This window comes from Rhincodon typus, chromosome 4 (assembly GCF_021869965.1).
Source record: "Rhincodon typus isolate 14 chromosome 4, sRhiTyp1.1, whole genome shotgun sequence".
Classification (NCBI taxonomy): Eukaryota; Metazoa; Chordata; class Chondrichthyes; order Orectolobiformes; family Rhincodontidae; genus Rhincodon; species Rhincodon typus.
Window position 1 is genome coordinate 29,386,809 of NC_063335.1, and position 13,371 is coordinate 29,400,179.

Genomic DNA, 13,371 nt, shown 5'->3' on the forward strand with positions numbered 1-13,371 from the left:
CCCCCAGAAGTCAGCGGGAAATTGACAAGCAAATATGTAAAGAGATCTTGGATATCTGTAAGAATAATAGGGTTGTAATGTTAGGGGATATTATCTTTCCAAATGTAGACTGGGACTGTCATATTGTTAAGGGCATGGTTGGGGAGAAATTTAAGTGTGTACAAGAAAACTTTCTTATTCAATATGTGACCTTCTTTTGGGAAATAAGGCAGGGCCAGCTATGGACGTGTTAGTGGGGAGCACTTTGGGGCAAATGATCATAATTCTAGTAGTTTTAAAATAGTTATGGAAAAAGATAAACTTGATCTAATAATTAAAGTTCTCAATTAGAGTAAGGCTAATTTTGACAGTCTTAGACAAGAGCTTTCAGAAGCTGACTGGGGGAGGCTATTCGCAGATAAAGGGCTGGTTGGGAAGCAGGAGGCCTTTAAGAATGAGATCATGAGAGTTCAGAACAGTATGTTCCTGTTAATGTGAAGGCTAAGGCTAGTAGGTATAGGAAATGCTAGGTGACTTGAGAAATTGAGGCTCTGGTCAAGAAAAAGAAGGAGTCATATATCAGATATAAACAACTGGGATTGAGTGACTCTCTAGAGAAGTATAAGGGCAGTAGGAGTATACTCGAGGGAAGCACAGGAGGGCAAAAAGGGGACATGAGATAATTATGGCAAATAGAGTTAAGAAGAATCCAAAGAGTACATTATGGACAAAAGAGTAACTAGGGAGACTATCCTCCTTTTCCTACTCTCACTATCATGTGTAGGTAACTTCAGCAAAGTGTTTGACATGGTTCTGCATGGCAGACTGGTTAGTAAGGTTAAATCACATGAGATCTGGGAGAGCTAGCTGAATGGATACAAAATTGACATTGAAGGAAAGAGGTGGTAGAGGGTTGTGCTTTAGACTGGTGGCCTGTGACCAGCAGTGTGCCATAAGGAGTTGGAATGTCATGTTGTGATTTTATAGGACATTGGTGAGGCCACTGTAGAATACTGCATAGAATTCTTGTCACTTTTCTGTAGGAAAGAAGTTGTTAAACTTGAGAGAGGTGCAGAAAAGATTTAGGATGTTGCCAGGACTGGATGGTTTGAGTTATAAGTTGAGGCTGTATAGACTGGGACTTTTTTCCCTGGAGCGCGGGTGCTGAGGGGTGACCTTTATAGGTGCTTATAAAATCCTGAGGGTCATGGACAGGGTGAATAGTCAAGGTCTTTTTCCTAGGTGGGGGAATCCAAAACTAGAGGGCATAGGTTTAAGGTGAGAAGGGAAAGATTTCAAAGGACTTGAGGGGTAACGTTTTTACATAAAGGGTTTGATTGGATTTGATTTATTGTAGTTACATGTACCTAAGTACAGTAAAAAGCTTTGTTTTGTGAGCAGTACAGGCAAATCATAGCAAACAAGGACATAGGTATCAAAACATACTTAGACAGAGCGAGGCATACAGGTTACACTGCACAGGAAGTGTGCAAAGCAAGATCAACATTATTTGAAGTTAGAGGGTCCATTCATCAGTCTAATAATGGCAGGGAAGAAGCTGTTCTTGGACCTGTTTGTAGCTTGCCGTCTCATCAGAAGTACCTCCCCTGTTTCTTATAATATTTAGTGTTAGCTATCTGTTTGAAACAGCCTGATGGAAGAGGTTGTAGGAGAGCATTATGCAAGTGGTGGAAGCAGGTACAATTAAAAAATTTAAAAAGCATCTGGATGAGTATATGACTAGGAAGGGTTTAGAGGGATATGGGCCACACGCTGGCAAATTGGACTAGGTCAGATTGGGGTGTCTGGTCAGAGCGAACAAATTGGACCGAAGGATCTGTTTCTGTATGACTCTATAATACTAACAGATCAGCCATGATCTAATTGAATGGTGGAGCAGGCTTGAAGGTTCAAGTGGCCTGCTTCTCCTCCTAATTCATATGCTCATATGAAATCTGTCAGGGCTCAGGCTCTTGTCAGTTCCCAGCTCCAGTCATTTGCTCGGTACTACATCTGTGGTGATTTTAATTGAGTTCTTCCCTCTCTTCTGTTACCTGATTTATAGCTATTTCTGTGATGAAAACTGATGAAAAAAACCTCATCAATTCATCTTCATCTCCTTATTGGCCATTAATAACTCTGCAGACTCACTTTCTATAGGACCAATGCTTACTTTATTAACTCTTTTGAATATGTATAAAAATTCTTACTATCCGTTTTTCTATTTCCCCCTAGTTTTCTCTAATATTCTAATTTTTCCTTGTCTTTTGCTGTATTTTTTATGTTCTGTCTAATCTTCTGACCTGCTATCCATCTTCATGTAATTATATATAATTTCTTACATTTGCTACCATAGAATCATAGAATCCCTACAGTGTGGAAACGGGCCATTCAGCCCAATAAGTCCCTCCGAAGAGCATCCCTCCCAGACCCATTCCCCTATCCCTATATTTCCCCTGCCTAACCCACCTAACCTAAACATCCCTGGGCACTATGGGCAATTTAGCATAGCCAATCCACCTACCCTGCACATTTTTGGACTATGGGAGGAAACCGGAGCACCCCAAGGAAACCCCGCAGACACTGGGAGAATGTGCAAACTCCACACAGACAGTTACCTGAGGCTGGAATCGAACCTGAGTCCCTGGCGCTATAAGGCAGCGGTGCTAACCACTGAGCCACCATGCTGCCCCTAACCTGATTCCCTGACTGGGAATTGAACCTGGGCCGCGGCGGTGAAAGCGCCAAATCCTACCCACTAGACCACCAGGGACTCTTTCCTTCAAACCAATTTTGTATCCATTCAGCTAGTTCTCCCAGATCCCATGGGATTTTACCAAGGCTGGTAGGTTATCACCTTGAATTTTACTTTCTCGTTGGAATGTATTTGTTCTGTGTATTTTGAATTAGCCCTTTTAAATGTCAGCCACTGCGTATCTATTGACTTAACCCTTGCTTCACCCTGCCTGCAAATTCTCTTTGGCTAGCTCGGCTTATGCATCCTTGTAATTGCCCTTATTTTATTTATAGTACAAGCCTTGGACCCACTCCTCTCTTCAAACTGAGTGTAAAATTAAATCAGATTTTGGTTATTGCTAGCAAGGGCTGCCTTCACTATGAAATCATTAATTCCATCTTGTACAATACCAGGTTTAGTATTTCCTGCTTTCTGGTTGGTCCAAAGTGTGCTGTTCTACGAAACTATCATGAAAATGTTCTATGGACTCCTCATCTAGGCTACCTTTTATCTGTCTGATTTTTCCAGTTTCTATGGATCTACTCCATCCTACCATGTGGTTACTGTTAGTGGGCGTATGTACCTCTTCTAGGCTTTACTGTTTCTCCTCTGTTGTGGATAAATCACCACAAGTTACCTTTAATTCGGCTACTTATTAAGAAATCTTACAGATAATCATGTACTGAAACAATGATTTAAACTTTATTGCATGTAGCAAACAAATTAGGACCCCTCAAGTAAGCAAGTTAAGCCTCACACTCAACTTGGCTATGGTGGAATTTAGCTAAGATTCCAACCAACAATGTCTGTCTCTGGATATGGCCAGTGTTTGATCCTTGTGCAGCTTTTTTCTTTGGCGTTCTGCTGCTGAATTGTTCTGGTGTTGGATTCTTATACAATTTTGTCTCTTTCAAGTTTGTGTGACATTATTGAGATTCTTTAGGTTTTTTTCCTCTATAGCATTGATTACGGTTTTGGAGACCTCCAGTTTGTAGCTTGCCTTCTGGTCAGAAGTATCTCCCCTGTTCTTTGTAATATTTGGTGTTAGCTGTCTGTTTGAAACAGTCTGTCCTGCAAATAACCCTTTTACTTCTGGATATCCCTTCTGCATGCAGTCTTAAATGCCCGTTTGCCATAAGGTAGTAGGTTATCAAGCAGTGTCATCTGCTGTTCCCAGGAAACATCTTGTTAATGTTGCATTGATTCCTTCTTCCCAGGGATGGTTAATTAGCATGTTGCTTAATTCCTTTATAACAGTTTCTCCTTGTCTCTTTCATCTCGGGAAACAATTTATCCCGGAAAGAGTTATTGGTGATTCTTTCAATCCATGAAGTTATTAAAGCTCTGAAGTTTACATTGTTACACGTCTATACAAAACTGCTTCTACAGACCGATTTCTTGAACAAAGCCACTCCTCCATCTTTGAGTTCCTGTTCTTCCTAAACATCATGTACACTTCAATATCTTGGTCCCGGTGTGTGAAAACCAAGTTGTTGAACAACACACATTCTCAAATTGGACTGCCATTACTCTAATTCATATTCTAATTAATCAATGCTAAAATTTATTGCTTCTTCTTTTCTACTGATGTCCAAAGAGAGAAGACTTTTTCGACCCTTAATTGTGCCACTCGGACCTCTTATAAAGTCCAGTGATTGAGATAGATGAGACAATCATCAAATCGAAGCAACATACTGCAGATGCTGTCGATTGAAATAAAAACAGAAGGTTCTGGATGTGCTCCACAAGTCTGGCAATATCTATGGAGAGAGAACAGGGTTAATATTTCAAGTTCAGTATAGCTCTTCCTCAGACCCCTGAAGTCCTGAAGGAAAATGGATAGGGTGTAAGTTGGAAACACAAACCCATGAGATTGACAATACCAATAATTTGAGTTTCCATTTTATATGGCGATTTTTGTGCTGATATTAGTAAGTTGACTGGTTGCAGAAGGCGGTGACTTATTTTGGTTTGATTCCAAAAAGCTTGAGAACCATTACCCTAACAGGGTAAACAAAGAGAGGAATTGTATGGGTGCACAGTGGTTAGCAATGCTGCCTCACAGTGCTAGTGACCTGGGTTTGTTTCCAGCCTTGGGTGACTCTGTATGGAGTTTGCATGTTTTCTCCATGTGTGGATTACTGCCGCTGCACTGGTTTCCCCCTCAGATGTGCAGGTTAGGTGGATTGGCTATGCTAAATTGCCCGTTAGTGTCCAGGGATGTGTAGCTTAGGTAGATTAGTTATAGCAAATGTGGGGTTATGGGGATAAGTTGGGTCTGGGTGGGATGCTGTTCGGAGGGTCAGTGCAGACTTGATCGGGCAAATGGCTTCTATCTGCACTGTATGGATTCTTTGATTATATGTTCAATCTTGATTATAGAACTTTCCTTGTTCCAGAAAAATTCTAGGACCACAAAAGATCAAGTGTTAAAAGTTGAGAGGCTTTCACTTCCTATCTCCGATAGAAAATCAGCGAAGGTATGTATGTAAGACAAGTTCATGCTAATTACAATTTAAATTTGCTTATCTTAGCTACTAACTAAATATTTAAGCTATATTTGACAACTATTGGCATATGATGCTGTGTTTCCATTGCGGAAAGGTTCAGTCCTTTGAACTCAGACCATTAAATATGTTACAGAAACAAAAATTCCTGGAAAATCTCAGCAAATCTGGCAGCACCTGTGGAGAGAAAGCAGAATTGATGATTTGAGTCCAGTAACTGTTCTTCAGAACTGATAGCAGCTGATATGTCCAAGTACACTGTTCAGCAGTCTGCAGAGAAAAGCTTCACAAAGTGTTGCCTCCTGCATTTTAATTGCTGTCAAAGAAACATCGAGACTACTTCACCATTGATTGGGATCATGGTTGATCTTTTGTCTCAGTACCATTTTTCTACTTTTTCCACATATTCCTTGATGTCTTTAAAATTTAGAACTGTATTTATCACTTTTTTGAATATATTCAGTGACTTGGCCTCCACAGCCTTCTGTGCTCAAAAAATCCACAAGTTCACTGCCCTTTTGAGTGCAGAAATATTTCCTAATCTCAATCCCTGGTTCTAGACTCTCCAACCTGGGAAAACATCCTCCCTGCGTTTAGCCTGTCCAGTTCTGTTATATTTTTATGTTTCAATCAGATTCTTTCTATCCTTCTAAACTCTTGTGAATACAGGTCCATTTGAACCAACATCTTCTAATAATGCAGACCTGCCATCCCTATTATCAACCTAGTGAACCCCCACTACACTCCCTGTATGGCAACTATATCCTCTCGGAGGTAGGGACATGAAAACTTGCATGCAATACTGCAAATGTGGTCCAACCAAGGCCCTGTATAACTGCAGTAAGACATCCCTATTTCTGAATTCAAATCCTCTTGCAACGAAGGCCAATTTCCATTTGCCTTCCTAATTGCTTGCTGCACCTGCTTGGCTACTTTCATTGATTGCTGTACATGGACACAAACATGGATAATATAACATTTAGTCTGCCACACAATAAATGAAGAACAGCAAACCAATAACTTTGACATTTCCTTAATACTAAGTTACCAGAGAGCAATTTTGAGAAGCAGTCAACCAAAGTCTGAATCCAGTTCATCCATGTCGGTGACAATAAGATTGTCTCTAATCTCTATGTAACATGCTCTGTCCTTCCCTCATGGGTGCCAACCTCCCCACCCATCAAAAGCCCCTGGTTAATGTCCTCAGCTTGATCCTCGAAGGATTGTTTTTGCTGCCCTGTTTTAATAGAAATGCAGAAACTAGAAGCAGAAGTATGCCATTTGGCCCTTTACGCCTGTTCTGTGATTCAGTATGATCGTGGCTGATCTTCTATCTCTATGCATGTTCGTGCTTTCTTCCCAAACTCTTTGAAGCCTTTAATATTTAAAAATATATCCTTTTTTTTTGGATATATTCAGTAGCTTAGCCTCCATGGTCTCCTTTGGTAGTGAATTCTATAGGATGACCACCTGCTGAGTGAAGAAATGTTTCTTTACTCAGTCCTAAATGGCCCACTCCTTTTCCTGAGACTGTGACCCGTGGTTCTAGATTCTGAGTCAGGGAAAACATCCTCAAAGCATCTAGAATGTCACTTCTTTTATTTGTTTTCTCCCCTCTTATTCTTCCAAACTTTAGGGAATAAAGGCCCAGTCAAACTAATCTCTCGTCGGATGGTTCTGCCATCAATGGTAAAAGTCGCCATAGTCTGAAAGGACCATAGGGCATATTTCTCATCAGAGAGATGATTAGCGGCTGTTTAAACTAAGATTTACCACATCTCAGTTGAGGGGAAAGGTTGACAAAGAGAGTCCTTCATAGTAAGCTTGGCTGGTACAGGAATTCAACCCCCGCTGTTGGCATTATACTGCATTTCAAACTGGCTGTCTAGCCAACTGAGATAACTGACCATTCCCCCATGCTATCAGCCTGGTGAATCTCCATTACAGTCTCTCTATGGCACGTATATCCTTTCTTAGATAGGGAGACCAAAACTACATGCAATACCCCAGGTGTGGTCTCACCAAGGCATTTTGTAACTGCAGTAAGATGTCCCTATTTCTGAGCTGAAATCTAATCTTGCAATGAAGGCCAATTTACTATTTGCCTTCCTAATTGCTTGCTGTACCTGACTGTCGACTTTCATTGACTGGTGTACACGAACATCCTAATCCGTTTTGCTGAGCTTTTCCAGCAACTTGTGTTTTTGTTCCTGATTTACAGCATCCGCAGCTCTTTCGGTTTTTACCCTAATCCCTTTGTACGTCTGCAAGTCCCAATATATCACCATTTAAATAATATTCTGCCTCTCTGTTTTTCAGACCGAGGTGTATAACTTCACATATTAGCCATGTTAGACTGCATTTGCTATCCTTTTGCTAACTCACTCAACTTGCCTGAATCACTTCGAAACTTTCTTGCATTCTTCTCCCAACTTCCAAATCCATCCTATTTATTCCCACTGTTTCCTGTCTATCAACCAATATATTACCTCCAATCCCTTATACCTTAATTTTGCCCACTAGCCTCTTTTGGGAGACTTAAGAGCCTTCTGAAAATCTGAATCCACTGGTTCTATCTGATCTGTTCTACCAGTTACATCCTCCAAAAAAATACTCCAGTAGATTTGTTACGCATGAGTAGCCTTTCGTAAACCCATATGCTGCCTTTATGTTGTGTTAACGCACCTTTTATAGTAGATTTTAGCATTTTCTCCACTGCTAATGTTAGCTAACTGCTCTGTCATTCTCTTTTTTCTCTCCCTTCCTTTTTAAATAGTGGATTTGTCACTTTCCAATCTGCAGGAACCGCTCCAGAGTCTATAGAAGTTTGGAAGATGACAACCAAAGTATCCAAAATTTCCAGGGCCATTTCCTTTAGAACTCTGGGATGTAGATTTGTCAGACTTTAACTCCACTAATTTCTCTAGCACTTTTCTTACCAATACTGATTTTCTTCCATTTTTGCCTTCTCACTAGACCATTTGTGGGAGGTTATTTGTGCCCTTTGTTGTGAAGAATAGAAGAATGTGTTCAATTCTTCTGCCATTTCTTTGTTCCCCACTTGAATTTTCCCAGCTTCTGACTATAAGGGACCTATGTGTGAATACAAATCTTTTCCTCTCCACATATTTATAAAAACTTTCCATGGTCAGTTTTTATGTTCCTTACAATTTTTATTCTCAGACTTTATTTTCCATTTATTGATCACACTTGCTAAATTCTAAAATCCTCAGGCTTGCAGCTTTTTCTAGACATTTTATATATCTTCTCTTTGGATTTAATGCTGTCCCAAATTTCTTCTTGAAGCCATGATTGAGCCACCTTTCCTGTTTTATTTTTGAGCCAGAAAGGAATGAATATTTGTTGAAATTCATGCACATATTCTCAAAGTAGTATGTTGTCCATCCACAATAAACCATTTAATAAGCTACCCCAATGAATCCTTGCCAATTTGCACCTCATACCAGAACACTGTTTTTGGATTTGATAACTTCACTTTTCATCTTAATGAAGAATTCTACCATGTTATGGTCACTCTTCTCAATGGACCCCGTGCAACAAGACTTTCTCATTGCACAGTACACAGACTAGAATATGTATAAATTAAAGTCACCCTTGATTACAGCTGTAACCTTATTGCAAACATCTCTGATCTTATTTAAAACCTCTTACCTCTCCATTACTGTTTAGGTATCTATAGACAACTCCCACCAATGTTTTCTGTCCTTTTTGGTGTTTCTTATCTTCACATCATGATTTTCCTGAGCCAATATCAATCCTCATATTGCATGATTTCTCTTGTACTAAATGCACAATTCTATCTTAATTTCTTTCCTTATTTGTCGATCCTTCCTAAATAATGAATACTCTTGGATGTTCAGTTTCAATCCTTGGAACCTTGCAGTCATGTTACTGTAATTGCCACCGTTCCATATCTGTTTATATCTGCGCTGCTAATTTATCTACTTATTGCTCTGTGCATTAAGACACAAGGCCTTCAGACTTTTCTTTTTAAACTTGGTAAGTTACCTGACCTTTATTTTGCACTATGACCTCATTTGTTTTTCTCCAACTGCCTTTTATGCTGCATTTGTTTTCGTTTCAATGCTTGTTTCATCCTCTCTCTGCCTACTCAAGTTCCCATTCCTCTGCCTTTTCTCCGGCCAGGTATTCACAACATATATCCTGTTATTTCTGCTTGTGATAGCAAATGGCACTGGTAAGTAATCCTGACATTACTACCTTTTGAAGTCTTACTTTTTAAAATTTGAGTTTTAACTTCCTATATACTGCTTGTAGGACATTAACATCTTTTTAAAACTTGTGATGTTGGTACCAGTATGTACCACGACCACTTATTATTCACCCTCTCCTTGCCTTCACTGCTCTGAGACATCCTTGATCCTGGCAGCAGGGGGGCAATATTCAATCCTGTAGTAAAAACAGAAATTCAAAGAAGAATCACTGAACTCGCTCTGTTAACTCTACTTTCTCTCCACAGATGTTGCCAGACCTGCTGAGTTTCTCCAGCAATTTCTGTTTTTGTTTCAGATTTCCAGTTCTTTGCAGTTCTACAGTTCTTTGTTTAATTCACTTCTATCTGTTCACCTTACTTTTGAATACCGTATCAGCACAGCACTGCCAATCTTCTTCCTCCCCTGCCACTTCTCTCTCTGGAAGCTGTGCAACAGTTGCTGGAGGTTGCTGTTCTTGTTGGGCTTGCAGAAGCTCTTGTTTCTGTTCTTCAATTCCTTCTCACTAGGAGTAAATCCACTAAAAAGGTAAACATAAGTTATAAGATCATTTGAGGGGAAATCAAGCAGTATTGATGATGGGATGTCTCAGCCCTCACATCCTTAACAGTGAAGCTCAAATTTATTCCTTCCCTGAACACTGGATGTTAGAACATAAGAACATAAGAACTAGGAGCAGGAGTAGGCCGTCCGGCCCTTCGAGCCTGCTCCGCCATTCAATAAGATCATGGCTGATCTTTTCGTGGACTCAGATCCACTTACCCGCGTTCTCACCTTATCCCTTAATTCCTTTATTGTTCAAAAAAAATCTACCTTATCTTTAAAAACGTTTACTGAAGTAGCGTCAACTACTTCACTGGGCAAAGAATTCCATAGATTAACAACCCTCTCGGTGAAGAAGTTCCTTCTCAATTCAGTCCTAAATCTGCTCCCTCTAATCTTGAGGCTGTGCCCTCTTGTCCTAGCTTCACCTGCCAGTGGAAACATCCTCTCTCCTTCTATCTTATCTATTCCCTTCATAATTTTATATGTTTCTATAAGATCCCCCCTCAATCTTCTGAATTCCAATGAATATAATCCCAATCTACTCAGTCTCTCCTCATAAGCCAACCCTCTCAACTCTGGAATCAACCTAGTGAACCTCCTTTGCACCCCCTCCAGTGCCAGTACATCCTTTCTCAAGTAAGGAGACCAAAACTGCACACAGTACTCCAGGTGTGGCCTCACCAGCACCTTGTACAGCTGCAGCATAACCTCTCTGCTTTTAATCTCAATCCCTTTAGCAATGAAGGACAAAATTCCATTTGCCTTCCTAATTACTTGTTGTTCCTATGCCCCTGCTGGCCCTGCATCCTCCCTGTTATTCCTTCCCACCCTACAATCTTCAATTACCACCCATCACTGTCCCTATTCCTTCAGTGACCCGATATATTCAGGCCAATCCTCACTTCTGAGCTGTCCACTTTCACAAGAACTCCATGCTCACCAGCCTCTCACTATTAGTGACTGAATCCCATGACACCTCTTCCCTGACGGTCTTGGTAGAAGAGTTCAGCTGTCCAAAGCCCACCTCCCAGACTGGTCTCTCAACAACAGCCTGACTGATCTACATCTAATCCCCAGACTATTGCAAGACCTTGGTGACTGACCAATGTCCAAACTCTGCAAAGGTTGGATCCATGAAATCATGTAGGATCAAGGATTTGACTGACAGTAGCCAAACTTGGTCTGCAATTTGACTCAGACAGTATCTCCGGACTGACTGGAATCCATTTTCATCCTACTAAACACTCATCTCCTTTTGATTTTCACACATTGCTCTTTTTAAAAGCACATGCAGTGTGTTTGCTGTGTAAGGTGCTGGCAGAAGTTGCAGTTCTGATCTTGATGTAACATGGACTGCAATATGTCCGTCCCATTTCTCACAGATACATTTATTTATCGATGCTTCCATCTGCCACAAGCTGCCTGCCCCTCCTTCTGCACTGAAAAGACGAGTTAGAACATGAGAGCTTGTTTGTCTCCAACTTGGTGCTGAATACCTTGCTTGCGAAAAAGTAGGCTAAGACACACAGAAGGTGCCTTGTTCTCAGTCAGTGCTAAAAGTCGTGTGTAGACACGTAAGATGCCTGGCAGTGCATTAGCACAAAGTGACTTACAAGTCTGTATATTCTTCAGCCCCAAAATACTTGCGCAAAGCCTTGAAAATTGTTATGCTACAAACATGCAATTTTGTTTTGAGGCTGATGCTTTTCCTAAGCCAACTTGCATGGATGTTTATGCAGCTAGTACAATGCATGTGTTTCAACCAAATGGCCACACCCCAAAGTCTAAGGGGAGTTGTCCTCAGTCAGGAGGACTGTTGTCGTCACTCAATGGTCCTGGCGTGATAAGTCCAGGGCAATGTCAGATGTCAGTCTGGAGCTTTGGGTGGTCAGGGTTAGAGGTTCTGTAAACTTACAGTGTAGGGAATGGGCCACAATTAGTCCTGCAGGTTCTGTGTAACCAGATGGAATAATGACAAGTCAGTTGGGGAGCTGCAAGAGATTTGCCAAGAGTTAGCTGCTTGACAGTTGACCCTGTTCTTCCAAGTTGGCCAGCCGAGCCGTAGTCAATCCTGAACAATGGTGAGATGTCATGTGACACTGGATGTGAGAGTAACTACCTTAGGTGGTGTTCTGATGTGGTATGACACTAAGACCGGGTAGCCTAAGTATATTCTTGTAGCTGCATTTGCAATGACAGTTGATCAGACAGGTGATGATGTAAAATAGCAGTACATTGACAAATGTGAGTTTCTATTTCCAATGAACTATCCCCTGTGCTATCTGTGTGTCCTTTAGAAGTCTTTTTCATTTCCCTCCAATTATATGCATTGTGAAGAGCTGTTCATGACTGGCAGTGATTAATCCTGCGCATAGCTGGACTTTAAATGTAGTGCCAGTGGTGGAAATTCTGGAAGGTGCAGGCAATATTTTCACCACTGGTGAGTGGGAGAACAGTGCCATAAAGGTGTGGTATGTTCATAATAAGGTGAGCTGCAGAGAATTGCACAGGATAACCTCATAGAGAGAAATCCTTCATGAAATGTATCAAAATAGATGCTTAGTCATGTTTTAATGAAATCCAGACCCTAGTATTGGGCCTCTTAGCTTTTTTTCTAGTTGCCTCAGACTGGACCTTCTCAAGGGTCTCACTATTACTGACCATGCCATATGAATAAAACTGGACACTATCATCAAGCTGAAATTTTGGCAGGGGCTTATATAAGACATGTCTCATGACATTCATAATTGAGTTGTTCTAACTATATAACCTAATATTTCAGTTGCTTCCCCTTTGACCTTGAAATGATTATCGATTTGCAGTGATTGGGCAAATATGATGATTATCATTAACGTGTTGTTTTGTATATTCTTACAGGACAGACTGAGAACGGAAAGAAACAAGGAGTACAATCAGTTTCTTAGGGAGCAAGACAAATATGAACGTTTAAAAAGAAATGACAGGTGGCTACCGAAGGTGACTTTTTTTTGGATTGAACAGGAAATAATTATAATCTGGCAGGAAGTTAATGTTAACGTCCAACCAAAGAAGTGGTTTAAAGTATATATTCTATGTGTGTGTAAAGTCAGAGTAGGAGAGCAGTGGACTTTGGTGCGTGTACTAGCTCTTTAAAAGAGCTATCCAGTTAGTCCTGCTATACTTCTCTCCCCATAAACAACAAACTTCTTTCCTTGAAAAATATGCACCCAGCTATCTTTTGAAAATCACTAGTAAATCTGCTTTCACCACTCTTTCAGGCAGCGAATTCCAATTCTGAACTACTTGATAAAATTATAGGATTATAAGAAATAGGTGGAGTAGACTGTTTAGCCTCTGTGCCTAAATGTCA

The 13,371-nt window shown here is 40.6% G+C and overlaps 1 protein-coding gene across 8 annotated transcripts in view; it reads left to right on the forward strand.

Moving 5' to 3' along the window:
- Nucleotides 1-13,371, forward strand: part of cspp1b (centrosome and spindle pole associated protein 1b) — a 123,594-nt gene that overhangs the window by 28,187 nt on the left and 82,036 nt on the right. For 7 of the 8 annotated variants that reach the window (XM_048596275.1, XM_048596269.1, XM_048596270.1 and 4 more), the window contains exons 5-6: nucleotides 5,116-5,196; nucleotides 12,900-12,998. In XM_048596275.1, the coding sequence (XP_048452232.1) occupies nucleotides 5,116-5,196; nucleotides 12,900-12,998 (180 nt within the window). Of the gene's footprint in view, nucleotides 1-5,115; nucleotides 5,197-12,899; nucleotides 12,999-13,371 lie in introns of those variants that run through there. The other variant, XM_048596276.1, reaches the window with a different exon arrangement.